Source organism: Zalophus californianus, chromosome 14 (genome assembly GCF_009762305.2).
Source record: "Zalophus californianus isolate mZalCal1 chromosome 14, mZalCal1.pri.v2, whole genome shotgun sequence".
In the NCBI taxonomy this organism is placed as follows: Eukaryota; Metazoa; Chordata; class Mammalia; order Carnivora; family Otariidae; genus Zalophus; species Zalophus californianus.
In genome coordinates, this window is record NC_045608.1 from 23,876,785 (window position 1) to 23,894,211 (window position 17,427).

Genomic DNA, 17,427 nt, shown 5'->3' on the forward strand with positions numbered 1-17,427 from the left:
CAGGAAGAGATTGTCTAGTGAGGTCAAAGAGCAGGGTTTGAGCCCTGGGGCTCAAAGGGAGGGGCAGAGGGAGGAATGGAACCTGGGACAGAAGTGTCTTCCTGCCTTTGTAGTTGAGAATCATTGGAATGTGTTCCAGTTTTTAGGTTTTTCCAGAACCTAGAGAATAACTGCACTGAATAAATGCACTGAAATTTAAAATCTTGCTGTATGGTTGGTATCATTTCTGTTGTTCCAAATCCTGAATCTTTTGGGATCTTTAGTGTATATGTGAGTATGTCACGTCAGTAGAAAATTTGTGCTTTGTGCTAGTGGGGTGTGTGTGTAGAAATGGGCATCACTGGGTCCCTCACTGATCTCCTGGAAGGTGAGGATGCAGACATGCTGGTGATTGCTGAATGTGCTGTAAGTTAGACAACTAAGAGTTAAATTGAAGGACTCCTCTGTCATAAAATCCTCAAGAAATTCCATTCCAAATGAGGAAATGCACAAAGAAAGACTTGAGACTTTCCTCATAAGTGTCAACATGTCCACTTGGCAAATGTTGGCTGTTTGGAAGGCGGATGGGCACCCCATCCCCCATCTGATGCTTGTGACCGGTACAGCAGGAAGCTCACATAACCTGATGTCCCTGGAACCTGACTTGTTTCTTGTCTTTGGATTTTGATGGTATGATACTTAAAAAAAAAAAGCTCTTGGAAGTAATTTTCAAAGGAGAAAAAAAAGATGTTAAGTTAAAAGACTGTAGAAGTAGTGGTTTTGTTTCTTTTTAAAGGCACCACATGTGGATTGTGATTCTTCTTTCTTGATGTGGAAACTGAAGGAGCCCCTGCTCCCCACCCCCCACTTGCAGAATTTCTTGGATGGCAAATAGTCCTGTTCCTGCTGTGCCCTTCCTGAACGTTTCAGCTCTGGGTTCTTTGTGTAGCAGCCTTGATCTGAGAATGTTTGAGCAGCGTGCCTCCTGCCTGCTCAGATAGCATTTATTAACCTCGGAACTCATTTCATTTGGTCTTCTCCCTTCAAATGAGGGGCTCAACCAAATGGTAAAAAATCAACATGTCTTTGGATTTGAATTAATGAGGTAGAAGAGTTGTGGTTGCTTTAGAAAGAATTAAGCAAGAGTGGCCAGTTTTGGCAGTGGAAAGAAGGGTCTCCTCATCTTGTACTTGGAATGGCCATGAAGTGACCTGGGCTGGGTGTGGCTGTCCAGTCTTGGATTCTTCTACCAGAGGTAGCTCCACCCCACCCCCACATCCCAGAGGAGAAGCTGAGGCCCACTGAAGGCAGATGGAAGGGTGGCCCAGGTCATGTTTCTGGTCTGTGGCAGAGGGTCTTACAACCAGGGACCCTCATCTCCATCGGGGCTTTCCTGGCACGGGATGAGGAGTGGTGGGAGGGATTTTAACAGAAATGAAAAATGTGGAAGCGTTCTGAGTGACGTCACCAGGCTCCAGTAGTCCCGTCCGTTGGTTGGTTGACGATCTGACACCAAGGATGTGGAAGAGGGAATTGGATTCCAGGTGGGGATGGAACCCCAAAGGCTCTCCCTCCCCTAGGTCCCAAGACACTGTAACTGGTTAATTCCTTACAACCCCAGGGTATATGACAGAGGAGAAATGAGGGCTTGAGCCAAGGTCCCCTCCCACGCTGGACCCAGGCAAAGGGCCAGCCCTCTTTGGCCTCGATTGAGCCGCGATAGCGCCCTTAGTGCCGGGTCGGGTTCCAGGCCATGCCCCCACATTTTAAGAGGCTGAGCTGAGCTTTCTGCCGCCCGCTGGCCTTCACCGAGACACTGAGAGCTCGCCTTTGTCTAGCCCGCTGGGCGGGAGGAGAGCGCTAATCCCTGCTCTGACCGGTCTGGAGGAGGTGCGTCCCATCCTCCGGAGACTGTCTGGTGGCCTCGCTTGGCGCCCTTCGCTCTTGGAGCGGGGCCCTGAGGGACGGAGGTGGCCACCCCCGGCGGGTCGGGAGGAGGCTGGAGGAATGCGGACGCGGTGCGCGGCGCCCCTGCCGCGCTCCGGCTGACTGGCTGGCGGGCAGGCGGAGCAGGGCGCTTGGCTCCTCTCCGCTCGGAGCTCGTGGGCTGGCCGCTGTCCGCGGTGCTGAAGGGGCGGCCTCGGCGGGGAGGCGGGCCCGGGGCCACCGGGTAGCACACACCCAATCCGGGGACCGCCCTCCTTCTCCCGGGCTTGGCGCGGCGGTGGCAGCCGGCGCTGCACCGAGATGGACTGAGAGCGCGGCGGCGGGAAGGCAGCGGCGGCCGCGGCAGCTGCAAGAGCTCCCGCAGCCTCAGGGCCAGACCCACTTCCACATCCGGGAGCCCCTTCCTGGGGTGAGTTGGGGCAGGCGGAGCAAGCATGGGGCGGGCGGATCCCGAGGCATGGGATCTCTTGGGCTTTTAAATTTTCCTTACCCATTGTAAATTTCTTCCAGCCCTGATCTTGAGCAGCCTACAGGACTGAGAACTCAGATCTCTGCCCTGGTTCTGACTCAGTCCTGGGATAGAGGGCAGACCCCTCTGCCCTCACGAGCCAGGGGACAAAGGGTTTAGCTAGAAGTCTAAGGGCAGTCACTAAGCATGTCTTCTTCACCAGCCTGGGTGCTGCCCACCATATGACCCTGAGAAGGGTTGTTTGCCCAGGTTGGTGTCACAAGGGCGATACTCTCCCCTCTCTGTGCCAGGGACTGGCCCATGTAGACCAGCCACTGGAATTCAGCCCAGACAGAGGCCAACCATCTTTTAGCAGGGAAGGTAGGCTTGAGTCTTCCCCAGGGGCTGCAAGCAAGAGGTAAAGCCCTCTCCCCGCCTTACTCCAGTCTCCTTGGGCACCTGAACTGCCATTGCTGGGCTTCAAGGGCAAGGGTCACTTGAGTGCACCTGGCTGTTGGGAGTGAGCTGGACTGAGGCAGAAGAGCTTTGGAGTGGATACTGGGCAGGCACTCCCTGCTACTGTGTGTGTGTGTGTGTGTGTGTGTGTGTGTGTGTGTGTGTGTTTTCCCAGCACGCAAAGGGGATTTTAAACTCTGGTGGTGCCTGTCACAGGAAAAGCCCTTCTCCAGATGGCCTGTGCCTCTGAGTAAGCAGTTTGGGGTCACGCTGGGCAACTACCCAGCCAGGAGGCTTGGGCTTCCTCAGTCCTTAAAGCTGCCCCCCTCCTGCCTTGAGCCATCCACTGAAGGGGGAGATGTGTTTAAACTTGATGGGTCACCTCTGCCTTCGATCCCACCAGCATTCGGTTCCCATCTCCATCACCTGGCAAGGTCAGACAGAAAGACCTCTTGACTCCTAGAACCTGATGGGTGGGCTATTGCGGGGCTCTACTGCCTCGACAAAGGACTTTTGGTGTGTTGGGGAGGTGAAGGGGTGGAAGGAAGTGGGGTGGAGTTGGAGGGACCATCCTCCAGGGCCCTGGAGAGGTCTAGATTCCAAGCCTTGTAAAGTGCCTGTTGTAACCAGGTGGATGTAAATGAATATTCTTAATCTCAACAGGCTCATGCTGGAGGACTGGGGTCTGTGTTTTGTTCTGACTGTCTAGCCTAAGCTATGTGCATCAGAAATGACTCTGGTGGGCAGTTTCCTTGGATCATCGAATGCCTGGTGGTGGTGGTGCCAAAGAATTGAAAGAGAGGTGGAAAAGACGTGTGAGATGATGTGCTGGTTTTAGGGTCAGGGTGAGCTGCAATGGTGCTGCAGTGCTGATGGAAATGTATGCCAAGAGTGTGGTAGCATTCCTGGGTACCATTTGGTACCAGGTACCATTTATCGCTGGTCAGTGTTCTGTAGAGAGGAAAGTCATACTGGGGAAAGTATAATAACTGCATATCTAACATATACTTGATTTACATTATTCTTGACCACTTTTTTTCCACCCCAAAACATTTTTGTTTTGAGTAGGTAAGTTTTGACCTACCATGTAAATGCTTTGTATTTTGGCCAGATGAATAACCTCTTTAGAGAGTAGTTGTCTGGAAGGATGGCTGACTCATAACTGTACTTTGACAGCATTCTTGCTGACTTGGTTCATAAAAATATGAAGTCCAAAATGCATAAAATACAGGCTGGCTAAGCAGCAGGCCATTGCTTTTGCTTTGGAAAAACGATGTATTTGAGCTTTGCATGTTGTTTGTTTTGAAAATACATTTATAGGCCCCAAGTTTTCTGTAACTAGATCAAGTTGGGGTATATATATATTTTTAGCCTGCTCTACACCTATAATGCAATCAGGCTGCCTATTTTTACTCACAATATGAGCAACTTAAAACCTCCTCAATAATTAAGGTGGGCTCAAGTTCTCCTCTGTAACTGAGAAAGATAACATTTGAGGGTTGTCTAGGTGATACACAGTTCTAGATCCAGCTCACAGTCTCTGTTCAGAAGTCTTGCACTTGGTGGGGCACCTTGGTGGCTCAGTCATTAAGCGTCTGCCTTCGGCTCAGGTCATGATCCAGGGTCCTGGGATCAGGCCCCACGTCGGGCTCCCTGCTCTGCGGGAAGCCTGCTTCTCCCTCTCCCACTCCTCCTGCTTGTGTTCCCTCTCTCACTGTGTCTCTCTCTGTCAAATAAATAAAATCTTAAAAAAAAAAGTATTGCACTTGGTTATATCACATGCAAGCCTTCATCTATGTACAGTTATAAAATGTACATGAAAAATATGAACAGAACCTTTCTGACTGGATTTCTCAAGGCCACGGCAGAAAATATAGTGATGAATATATGGCAATAGAACAAGTTTCATTTTGGTGAAAGTAATTCATCTTGGGTTCCTGGTAGAGTGCTGTTAGGGATAATGTTAATAGCTGTGGTGTGTAAAGGAGTGAAAAAAGACCGCGCTTTGTAGATTGAGAGACCCCAGTTAAAATTCCCATTTCACCTCTTATTAACTATATGCCATGATTTAGCCTCTCTGAGCCTCAGGGTTTTTTTTTTTTTTTTTAGATGTATTTATTTGAAAGAGAGAGAGAGAGAGCAGAGGGAGGGGCAGAGGGAGAGAAGCAGACTCCCTGCTGAGTGCGGAGCCCTTTGCAGGGCTGCATCTCACCACCCTGAGATCATGACCTGATCCAAAATCAAGAATTGGACGCTTAGCTGACTGAGGCACCCAGGTGCCCCCTGAGCCTCAATTTGTAAGATAGAGAAAGTAACAGCTGCCTGATATGTAAACTTAGCACAGGATTATGGGGATTCAGTGTTATCCTTGATATCTCTTGCCATAGTGTACTGCCACTGGTTATTAGAAGAATCTGAGCATATCAGGACAAAAATCGCCACACATCAGTGTTTATACTGAAACCATGACGGTGGTTTGCTTTGGGGTAGCCCGGTCCTGCTGGAGGTAATGTTCCCAAGGTGGAGGCTGTCTTTGGGTCCTCTGTCATCCAGGGACCTTGGCTGGCCAGCAGTGGAGCTTGGGCAAAAGGACAAGGGGAGTGTTCCCTACAGGAAGAAGGGACTTACATGCCAAAGGCCACAAGAAACCCCTTCCAGGAAAGGCTATATGGCAGGGGATGTTTTCTTGTGGGGGGAGGTTGCTGCTGTCCCTCCTGAGGTTCCCTCTCTCTAATACTGGGTTGTCCTTCAACAATGTGTGTCCTCTCTTCCTGCTTATGTCCCCCATTCCCTGTGGACGCTGGCTGGACTTTCCTGTAGTAACTCAGTCCTCATAACAACCCTGTGGAATAGAACCATTACCACACCCTCTGATGTGCCTGAGGAAACTGAGGCTCAGAGGTTAGATCACAGGTGCCTAAGGTCTGACTGTGGCACCTGCCTGGCTGGCCTGAGGAGGGGGCCTCACAGATGAGCTGATGGCACAGAATGGGGGAGTGATGCACCCACAGTCATCTTGATCTCCAGGCTCACAATCCAGTGCTCCCTTCTCCCACTGAGGCGATAGCACCCGTTTCTGGGTGGCCAGAGGAAGAAGAGTAAGCAGGGGTTAGGATCAGCTGTTCAGAAAGAATCATGACTTGGAGGAGTTAGTGTCTGAGACCTTCCCTTTCAGGGTTGCCAGATCTTCCCATCCTCGCCCGGGGATGAGGCTTGCTGGTGATCGGGCAGCAGGGACAGCAGCTGCAGCGGTACGCAGAGCTGGAAGGTAGAGGGGCCCTTTGGAAATCAATGAGGTCAGCCTCTCCTGATACGAAGAGCCTGAGGCCCAGAGAGGGAATGAATCACCCATAAAAGTAGGGGGAGTGGAGAGAAGGGTCTTTATTCCATCCCCTAAGGCAAGAGCCTTTCCTAATGCTGTGCCTCTGTGCCTCCCAGGAAAGTCTGGGGTGGTTGGAAGTTGCTGGTGGCTCTGTCAGCAAGGGCATCCTAAGTCCCTGGACCTTTGCTGATGGCAGAGATGCCCCCGAGGTGGACAGCTCTCCGTGCCCCTGGCTCTCTTGCCTGGGAACCCGCTCCATCTGGCCTCTGCTGGCACAAACGGTAGCCCTTTGCAGACTGCATTGATCTCCATTTCCCCGAGGTGATGAGGTAATTTAAAGGTGATTCAGTTGAGTTTCTAGTTCCCTTGGCTTGAGACCTTTCTTCCAAAACGCCTGCTGCTAACAGCCTGGGTACCAGGCATTGATAGAAAAAGACGTGTTTGTTGCCCATAAACTTGAATTATTTACAAAGTGTATGGACTCTATAACTGCTTTGCACACATGGCCCGCTTCAGGGGTTACTTAATGAGTGCACCCGTGAGCTGGCTTTTTAAATCGAATGGCATTTCATGAGGCTAAACTGATCGCTGTTCCTGCAGGCACGCTGCTCTCCCTGGGCTGCCATTTTCAGTCACTGGCCCCTGAACCCCAGCCCCTGCAAGCTTCAACTCCTTCCTCTCCTTGCTGCCTGAGGTCATGCCCTGTCCATTCTATCACATTTTCTCTGGATTCTCTCCTTGCCCTGTCACTGCCCTCATTATTGGTAGTGACTCCCTGCCCTGGGTGGCTCCTTTTAGACTTGCCCCTCTATGCCTCAGGCAGATTCATCTTTCAGGAACACTGGTTCTGCTCTTGTCACTGCTTTCCTGATGAACCTTCCCTGGTTCCCTACTGCCCTCACCCCCTATGGCCTCCACGGTACCAGGGCAGAAGCCTCAGCCCAGGCTGAAAAACCTTTCTGCAGGCTGACCCAGCTCCCTGCAGTGCCAAGCACAGAGCCAAGGCTTCTCGTGCAGCCCGGCTCTCCCTCATCTCTCATGCAGTGTTCCTCCTTCCTCCTGGACATGTCCCTTCCCTCCCCCACCTCCTCCAGGCCCAGCTTCAGAGCTGCCTCCTTCAAGATGCCTTCCTCCTCTGACTTTTCCTCCCCTGCTTAGACCCAGAGCACCCTGGCTCAGTCATCTGTGAACAGTTCTATCAATAGTGATGCCAAAGTGAGGGCTATGGGTTGTATTGTGTTCCCCCAAAAGCTATATTAAAGACCTAACCCCTCAGTACCTGTGAATGTGACTGGAAGTAGGGTCTTTGCAGATGTCATCAAGTTAAGATGAGGTCATGAGTGTGGTCCCTAATCCAATAGGACTGATGTCCCTCTAAAACGAGGGAAATTTGGACTCAGACACAGGCACAAAGGGGAGGGCCATGTGAAGAGACCAGAGGCAGAGACCCCACTTATGCTGCCACAAGCCAAAGAACACCCGGGACCACCAGGAACTAACAGAGGCCAGGAAAGATCCTTCCCTCAACCTTCAGAGGGAGCATGGCTCTACCAACACCTTGATGGTAGATTCCTGGCCTCCCGAGTTGTGAGAGAATAAATTACTGTTGTTGGAAGCTATCCAGGTTGTGGTGGCCCTAGGAGACTAATATAGTGAGTGCACCCCCTTCCCAGCCCTCAAGGTGCTGACCATTTATTTGCAGGGGGGGCAGACAAGATCCTTATGAGTCAGTGTGATGAGTGCTGCAAGCGATGCATACGGGTGTGATGAGAACCCTGAGGAAGGGCCCTTCTCCAAAGAGTCTTCTATCCCCTCTCCGGGGTTGCAGCTGTCAAGTAAGGCTCCCTTGAGGAGGGGCCCACACCTGGTATCCAGAGATGACAGGAGCCAGCCCAGGGAAGGAAAGGCAGGGCATGTCAGCCAGGTGAGCAAAGGCAGGGGAGGGAGGAACAGGGGTGAAGCTAAGGAGTAAGAAGTGGGGAATTGCTGAGGCCCACAAGGCTTAGCTCCTGATGGGCCATGATATGCCAAGGAGTGTGAACTTGAACTTGCTGCTGTGGGTATCAGGGAGCCATGGAAGGGAAGTGACAGAGAGCAGATGGTGTATTTTCAGTAAATTGTCCCCATGGCAGCTTGTAGGTTGGATCAGAAAGGATAAACGTGGAAGCTGAGACCTTGGAAGTGAGCAGGTGCGTGGTTTACTCCCCCCAGGTGTAGAATAGGATATAGATTTGCAAACCATTTTGAAGTTAACATCCTTACAACTTGGGGATGCACTGCGTGTCGGGGCCCAATGTGAGGGAGAAACCATAAGAGCTGACCCTCAGGTCTCCCGCCTGGTGCCTGTGGGCAGAAAGGATTGTCTGGAGGGGGAAAGGTGGTCAAGAGGGAGCAGAGGAGAGATACTGGGCTCAGTTGGGGTCAGGTTGATGGGGGGAGAGGACTTGCAGGTGGCCTTTGGGATCTGGAGCTTGAAGGGGAGGGCCCAGCAATGGTACAGATGGGGAAACATGAACAGGGAGACAGGACAATGAGCCACGGGCATGGGCACCATCACTTGGGCTCCACCCAGTAGAGAGTGGGAAGAACATGGGAGTGAGGACTGACTCCTGCCTGGGAGCAGGGAGACAGGAGGTTGGAGGACAGTGGGGGTGTGGCTACAGGGCAGGAAGCAGGGGGGTTTCAGTAAGAGGCCACTGGTGTGACTCATGCTTGCCACAGTACGGGCACCAGAGGGGGCGTCCGACGGGCCTGCTGCATTTAGGGATGACTCTTTTGAGCTGCAGCATATCTCTCACTTCTTCCCTGTGTCTTTGGTTGATGCTTGCCTCCAACATCCTCTCTCCTTTTCTGGCACTTCTCCTGACACCTCTCTGGACCCTGCAACCCAGAGCAACCCTGGTGAGGTGAGCACAGGTGGATCCACGTGGTGGCCTCTCCTGAGCCTCATCCCTGAGCCACCGCTGCAGCTCTCAAGGTCACTGGTGGCCGTGGCCGTGAGCATCTGCCAACAGCCTGGTGGCTGAGTGTGGGGTGAGGCCTGCAGCCTGGCCGAGTGACGGGTGCCTGAGCCTTTTGCCTCCCACACCTGGTTGCAGCTGTGTCCGTTCTTTGCAGGGCCCGTCACCATGGGCCGCTCTGCTCCTCTGCCTCATGGGGATTGCGCCACGGGTGCGTCAACTGATCCAGCCCCTCTCTGATTGCTGCCTGCCAGGTTGGTCTGTGTGCATTGATGTGGTGGCTTCTCTGATGTGACTTCTGGGCCCTCCTGCCTCCAAACTCACTCATTATGCACCTCCCTTCATGCCTGACCTTCCACCATTGGAGAGTCTTTTGTAGGGTCTCAGGTTTCAACATGAGCAGGAGTTGATCCTGGCACACTCTTACCAATTGTAATTTGTTGAGAGATGGCATTCGTTAGGAAATACAAGCTTGTAAAATGTTTAAATGACTCAATATATAACAAAAGTTAGTCATCTTTCATTACCTCCCTCCCAAGAAATAATACACACCCATTGGTAAGCAGTGGTACTTTTCCTGGTCCTTTCCCATGCTTTTACAAAGACATGTAAGTTCACACCACCCCCCCACCCCCCACGCCCTTACGTATATGTAAATGAGATCGTTTTGTGGATACTGATAAGCAGCTTGCTTTTTCCCTTACGAATATATTTTGGAGATATTTACATGTCGACACAAATAGACCTAGCTCATTTTAGAAATAACTGCATAGAATTCTAAAGTGTATCATAATTTATTTAATCATTTCCCACTTGATGGACAGTTAGGTTCTTTGCATTTTACTGCTCTTTCACAGAGTGCTGTGTGGACCTGCTTGTATGTGCAAATTAATGCACATGTGTATAGATTCCTGGGAGTAGAATTGCTAGACTAGAAGAGGGTACCCATGATGGATATCAACACACACTATCAAATTGTCAGCCAAAAAGAGGACATAAATTTATATCTCCCAATAGTGTGGATTGTCAACAGAAGCTCCCCCATCATTCTTTTTACGCTTTGTTGCTCTGATGGGTGAATGATGAGGCATTTCTTTGCTCTGTTTTGTCTTTCCCTTATGACCAATAGAGATTGAGTATACTTTTATCTGTTTGTTGACCAATCATGTACATTTTGTGACTTGTATGTTCATATTTTTTGCCATTTTACTGTCTAGATATTTGTGTCTTTATGCTGATTTGTAGGAGGTCACTCTGAGTTATGGTTATTTCTCCTTTGTCAGTTATTAATTTTTCAAGTATTTTCTGTGTTGCTTATCTTTTAACTCGAATTATGGTAGCTGTGGAGCTATGGACTTTCTAAACATTCGTGTTGTAAGATCAATCAATCAGAGCCTTAATTTTTCGTAACGGGGAGAAGTGGAGCTTGGAGGTTTAAGATGTTGCATTAGTGACCCTTTTTGGTCTGTGCTTGCTATTTGACTTTGCACAAAACCCCTTAACTTCACTAAACTCTCATTTTGCCAGCTATGTACGGTGATGTCTGTCCTGCCCAGCCTCATCCCAGCTGCCATGGGGGTCCCGGGAGAAGCGGTCTTGCAGGACTTCATAGTTGTTCTGAACTTCACAGTAAAACTAAATCACTGATGGACACTGAGACCCAATCTTCCAGCACGGGCCTCGCGTTGGTGGTGGTTTTCAGGGCGCCAAGCCCCCGCGTCAGACCTGGCTCACTTTTCCCAGATGTCTTTTGCGTGCCTGCCCTGTGCCAGTGATGTCATCCTCAGGGCTCTTCAAAGGGAGGTATATTTGTTTGCTGGGGCTGCCCCAAAATACCAGAGACTGGGTGGCTTAAACAACAGAAAAGTACTTTCTCACAGTTCTGAGATCGAGGTGTCAGCAGGTTTGGTTTCTTCTGAGGTCTCTCTCCTCAGCTCGTAGGTGGTTGCCTCCTCGGTCTGCATGTGTCTGCATCCTGACCTCCTCCTCTTATAAAGACACCAGTCATATTGAATAGGGGTCCATCTATAGGACCTCATTTTACCTTAGTCACCTCTTCAAAGGCTCTGTCTCCAAATATAGTCACATTCTGAGGTACTGTGGGTTTGAACCTCCACGTGTGAATTTGGAGGGGAGAGGACACAATTCAGCCCACAACAGGGGGCCAGGCCTGTGTCTGGTTGAGAATCAGGGAAGTGATACTCAGAGAGGCTCCTGGACTTGCCTCATATCACCCAGGGCACAGGTTGCAGCTCTGTGCTCAGACCCACACATCTCACCCCCGAGTGCAGGCCTCCCCCAGGGCAGCCTGAGTGAGGTTGACACTGCCCTGACTTCTCATTCACTGGTCCCATCCTGTCCCCCTGCTGTCCTGTTGCCTCATACCCCACACTCCCTGAGCAGGGCACCTCCTCCCAGCCGACTCTTCTGTACTTCCTTTGGCCCCTTAGGAAAGGGTTTGAAATAATTCATTTGATTGAATGTAACTTGCTCAATTTTTTTGTTGTTGTGGAAAAATATGTGGAATATATATGTGGAAAACTATGCGAACAAAGTAAGATAAAGAGCATTTGGAATATAGGCAACTCTCCAGTAATCTCACAGCCTCGCAAAACTGTTTTTGATTTTGCGTGTTCCCTGCTCTTCCCCACCCTGCACACACACCTGTGTCTCACATCTTTGGCATCATATTGCACATGGCCTTCATGTCTGCCTTTTTCACCCCACGTTATAACTAACAGTCTATCTTTATAATGGTCATTTTAATGGCTGTGTAATATTCCACCGAGCTGATGCACTCTCATGTTTTGAATTATCCACTGATTTTTGTGCATCTGAGTTCCGCCTTATGCTATTGCACAGATAATGATGCAGTGAGTGTCCTTGTACTGAACGCTCTTTGTTTCTCTTGAATTATTTCCTGAGGGAAAATTCCCAGGAGTCAGATTACTGAGTTAAGGGAAGCAACATCATCACAGCGCCTCAGTGAGCCATAATATCTCTTTCTGGAACGAGTGTACCGATATTCTGTGCCACCAACAAAGAATGAGCATGCGAGCTTCACTGTCATCTCACTTGCATTTGGTGTTAATAATTAAATACATTTGGGGCCATTTTAATATAGTTAAAAGGGTACCTGCCTCAAGGCTGCTTTAATTTGTACTTTTTTAATGGCCAAGAAAGAAGGAGGAACATTCTGCAGTAGATTTGTATTTTCAATTATTTCTGTTGTTGCTTTCTTTAAAAGGAATTTTTTTAAAAAAAGGAATAATTGAAGACCAGACAAATGGGTAGTAACCCCTTGGGAATCCCAGCTCTTTGATCGTCTTGAGGGATTTGTTGGTCAAAGTGATATTTAGACCCCCTCAACAAGCAAAGGCCTGTTGGTCAATAACTGGTATAAGCGATTGAATGGGCCAGCTGGGCCAGCCACTTCTGGGAACAGAAAGGTCTAAGAAGAGGCCAGCATCCTCAGAGCTGCCTGCTGGGACCTCACCCCACTCTCCTCGGGGTCCTCCAGGTGACCCGGTGCTCAGGCAGGCCACTCCTTCCAAACACATGTGCAGGGATACAGTGCAGCCCCTGGCTCGCTCTAGAACAGCTAGGGAGGTGGCCTCCAGGGCTGCTACTAGTAGCAAGAGGCACATGCTGGCAGAGCCAGGCCAGGCACCATCCCCAGTGAAATCTGTCTCGTGTTTGCCGTTTTTCAAACTCCCCTATTCCATCTTTCTAATCTGAAATAATCAACAATAAATTGAAAGTTTTTTCCCCCTTGGAAGTTTATTTTAATTGCCTAGCAACGTATTATCATAAATTGCTCTCAAATTAATTCTTTGGCTTTGGTGCAGACTCATTTATTAATGATGATAGCAGTCAGCATCTCTGCGTGGCTATTCTTAGAACACTGCCGTATTAAAGGGCTTCATTCTTAAGATATCTGCACAAGGAATTTGTATGTTATGAAGACCTTTGGGGAGCTTGATTCTCCAGACAACACCGAAGGTAAGAAGGTGGTGGGGGTTTTGTAGGTTGGGCCAAATAGGGCTCCCGATAAAGTGGTTTTCATTGATTGATTTGTCAATGAATTTATTTATCTGTTTATTCCTGTGCTCATTTATTCAATGTCTGCTTACCACGTGCTGGGCCACCTGAGAGGCTGAGAACAGTAAGAAAAGAACACAGTCTCTGCCTTCAAGGAGTTTGCCGTCTGTTGTGGGAGATAGACAAGTAAATAGGAACCCCCGCTGGAGGGCAAGTTAGGTCCTGGGAAAGAAAGAAGCCCGGGGCGTTCTGGAAGCCCAGACTGGAAGAAATTCACCTGTGATTCTAGTATTTTAACATTTCCGGGTATGGATAGTTTTCACACAATTATAAATATACTGCATGATTTGCCTTTTTCCTCAGCATTTTCTTTTTAAGCACAGTTTCTTATTTCTGCAGAGTCATCACACACATAAGTCTGAATGGCTCCGTGATATTCCGTGAAGTGGATGAAATAAACATTGGCCTCCTGTTAGGATCTTGGGTTGCTTCTGGTTTTTTACAACAAATGGTGTTAGAGCTTTGTGCCCCTTTCCCATTGTTCCCTTGTGATGAATCCCAGGGGATTCACCATTCTAGGCCGGAGGGCAGGGACGTGGGTTTGTGGTTCTGAGCTACCACATGCTCCCCGACCCTGCCTGAGGCCTCATACCAGTTTCCAGGGACCTGTTTCTCTGTTGCCTCCAGGACTGGGGTGGGCAACAAATACACCCACCCACCCCACGCACGCATGTCTGTGTGAATTTTAGTTGAGTGGATGTCTGTACCATATTACTGAGCAAAGGAGGGAACATAATGGAAACAGAGCCTGCATAACAATGTTCTGGTAGCAAGTGAAAGTGGGGAGGCCAGCCTCTAGGGAGGCTGTTGCAGCAGCAGCAACCCAGGGGGGATGTGACAAGGGAAATGTCACCATAGACTTGCGGGGAAGCCAAAAACTCAGAAGTGACCAAAGCAACTTGATGAGGGGTGAAATACAGCCTAGAGGGAGGGTTGCAATTGCCTCCAGGGTTGTCACTGCAGGGCATTTGGGGTGAGTGGATCTCAGGAAGATCACGGAGTTAGTGCACTTGATTTTAGGACATCATGTGTAAGGTGTTGGCGGCTGTCCACCTGGAGCTCTTCAGGAGCCACCCTCAATGAATGCACATGGGGGACAGGAGCGGGCTGGGGTTCAGCCTCACGCTCACACACACGGACAGGAGGGAAGCTTTGACAGGCCTCAGGTAGCCAGCAGAGCTGTTGGAATTACCCGTCGGTCATCTTATGCTCTATCTCTTGGCGTTCTCGCTGCTGGGTCACCTAAGACATTTCAGCTAATGTATCTTCTCCTTTAAGGACAAATCGGCACTCTTCCAGCTGCCTGTGAAGCTAGGTGGCAGATTTTTAAAGTATTTCACGTGAGCAGAGTCTGATAATTGTTTGATGTGACTTATAGCATAAAACAGTTATGGAGAAAGGAGAAAACGTGTGTGTGTACCTTAGTAGGACCGCATGATCTTCCCTTCCTACTTCTCTTTCATATTTTCGTTTCCTCCCTGGCTGTGTATTGTTCCCTATCTCCTCTACTATGCAGTCAGATGCAGCTGTAAGTGAGGGAAAGTGACAAAGGAAGCAGGGGCGGTGAGCCCAGCATCCACTCACTGTGAGGAGAGGCATGATGTACTCAGCCGTTCTGTCCTCCATTCCTCAGCTCTGAGATGGAGGGCATAGCTCTGCATTCGAAAGATGCTTCCAGCTTCCAGAGTCTGTGATACTCAGAGTATCTGGTTCAGTATCCTGGGTTGGATGATTCTTCCACATGCAGATCCTTTAAAAATTGCCTGTGTGTTTATGAACATTTCCCAAAGCACTCAGGACACTGTTATGGTCTCACCCCACTTTTCCTTACGAAGCCTCTGGGAGCCTGGGGAGCAGTATTCTGCATAAGGGACCCCACAGGACATGGTTGAGAGTGTGTCCGAGGTCAGCCAGAAGAGGCTGGGTCCAAGCCTGGTGACCCTAGGCAAGTCCCTTTACCTCAGAGCCTTAGTTTGCTCATCTGTAAAAGAGGATGTTGGTGGAACCTACCAGAGGCTATTCAGTGGGGATTAAATGAGGCAGTGCAAGAAATGTAGGTAAAGCTTGAAGCCCAGCGCTTGGCATTCCGTCAACATTCCACCACCGGTAGCCATTGCATTATTATGCTCTTCATTTTGTAGCCAAAAAATCAAGGCCCAGAGTGGCTAAAGGCCTTATATCCCCTGGATCCCCAGCAAATCTAACGCAATTGATCTAGATTAATTCTCTAGGTGAAAGAAATACTCAGTTGCTTCAAAGGCCTAGAGGGAATTATTGACCCAGCACCACCTTGCCTGAGTTTATTATAACAGGAGCTTCATTGTATATTTGAAAACCTTTAAATTGGTGAAACTTGATTCAGTTTCAATAGATTACATTTGATAGATTGTCTTGACTGAACTCCTGTGAAGAGGCAGTGTTGGAGAGGGGTTTGTCAGGGGTGGAGCCGGGGCTGAAGCCTAGTCCCAGGGCCCAGAGTTTGTCAGCCAGTGGGGAAAACGAGACCTAAACAGGGCAGAGTAAGGTGGGGGCCAGGGCCAAGAAGAGGCCCAGCCTGGGTTTGGACTGCCTTCCAGCAGCTGTGTGTGCATGCCAAGCTGTCAGTGTGGCTGGAGCCCAGGGAGGGAGGGGAACAGGTTGGGTATGCTGGCAGGGACTTAGAGACCACTGAGTGGACATGTGACAGAGTCTGAGATACATCGCAACGGGATGTCTTGGCTGTTGTACTGTGTAGGCCGTGGGGGGCGTGAGTGGAAGCAGGGGACCTGCTGGGAGGCTCTAGGAGGGTCCACAGGGAAGATGATGCTGTGTCTGGCCTGGGTGGCAGCCGCGGGGGTGGTGAGCAGGGAAGGGATCCTGGCTGTATTCTAGGAGTAGAACTTGTCCCGGTGTGCTGACCAACCGGAGGTGGGTCTAAGAGACCTAGGAGTAAGGGATGACTTCCAGGTTTCTGTCCCGAGCAACTGGAAGGTTGGCGCTGCCCCTAGCTGAGGTGGGGAGGCCTGGGGAAGGGCTAAGGACACAGGTCTAGAGGGCCATTGGGAGCTCAGATTTGGACAGTTGGGTGTGTGATGCCCATCATACATCCCATGGAGAACTCCCGCAGACAGCTGGACAGGTGAACTGTGTTCAGAGAGGTCTGGGCAGAGACAGACCTTTGTCCCCAGGTGCCTGCAGCTGTGGGACCGCTATGGTAGCAGCGGTAGGCCCCGCCTGTTGCCTTCCTCCAGAACGGTGGATGGTGTCTGCAGGTGGTCAGACACAAGGTGCACCAGGCACACCAGGCGCCAACAGGGGAATCAGAGGGTGACCAGGTCTCAGAGGTGACCCAGATTTCCTGGAAGCACTGTCAGGCCCTGGGCCATCTCCATTTCCCACGTGCCCCTTAGCTTTCAAGGGCATCTTTCCCTTTGAAATAAAGCAACGCCAATCCCGCTACCGCAGAGGCTGACACCTTCGCTCGCATTTTCTCGTTAACATGTGACGTTTAACTGCCCGCCCAACGCCTGGGTCCGACCTGGGTGCCCTGGAGGTCGCACGGGCAAGCAGGTGGCGTGCGGGCGAGGGCCGCGCTCCGGCGAGAAGAGAGGGGGCGGCCGCAGCTCGCGCTCGACTAGGCTCCCGCGGCGCCGACGGGGTTAACGGGCTCGTGCACCGGGCGGCGGGCGGGCAGCAGTGGTGCATTGTGGTAACGCGGCGCCGGGACCGCTAGCCCCCGCCGCCTCCGCCGGGAGGCCCGCCGAGCTGTGCGCGCGTCCTTGGGAGACCCTGGGCCCGGCGCCATGTAGCGCCCAGCCGCTCGGAGGCCGCCCCGCCGCGGGGATGAAGGGACGCGGCTGCTGGGAGTCGGCCTCCGTGCGCTCCTTCTGCAGCTCTGGCTGCCTGAATAAATTTGAGAAGGGTTAGTGCCGCCCGGCTTCCGCCCAGAGGCCGAGCTCCCCGCGCACGCACGCCCGGCTTGCTGCATGATCAGTCCACGCAAGCCTCTGATGTCACTCCCTCGCGGCGTGGGGAGCGCGGGGAACCCCAGTACCCCGCCAGCGTGTACTCTCCGGACTCGCTTCTGGCGCCGGGCGTTTCAGAGAGAAGGCTGTGGCTAGAGACCCATCTGCCTGATTAACCCCGGCAAAAAGGAAACAAAATATAATCCAGAGCTTTCTGGAAGTAAGGGGCGGGAAGAGGAGGTACCTGTTTAATCCACCCACCTACCCTTC

The 17,427-nt window shown here is 50.9% G+C and overlaps 1 protein-coding gene across 5 annotated transcripts in view; it reads left to right on the forward strand.

Annotated features, from left to right (window-relative positions):
* Positions 1-17,427, forward strand: part of OSBP2 (oxysterol binding protein 2) — a 164,141-nt gene that overhangs the window by 78,821 nt on the left and 67,893 nt on the right. The window contains exon 2 of one of the 5 annotated variants that reach the window (XM_027575912.2): positions 12,961-13,114. The exons of the other annotated variants lie outside the window; for them this stretch is intronic. Within the exon in view, the coding sequence (XP_027431713.1) occupies positions 13,072-13,114 (43 nt within the window). The 5' untranslated portion in view covers positions 12,961-13,071. The remainder of the gene's footprint in view (positions 1-12,960; positions 13,115-17,427) is intronic. 5 annotated transcript variants of the gene reach the window in all.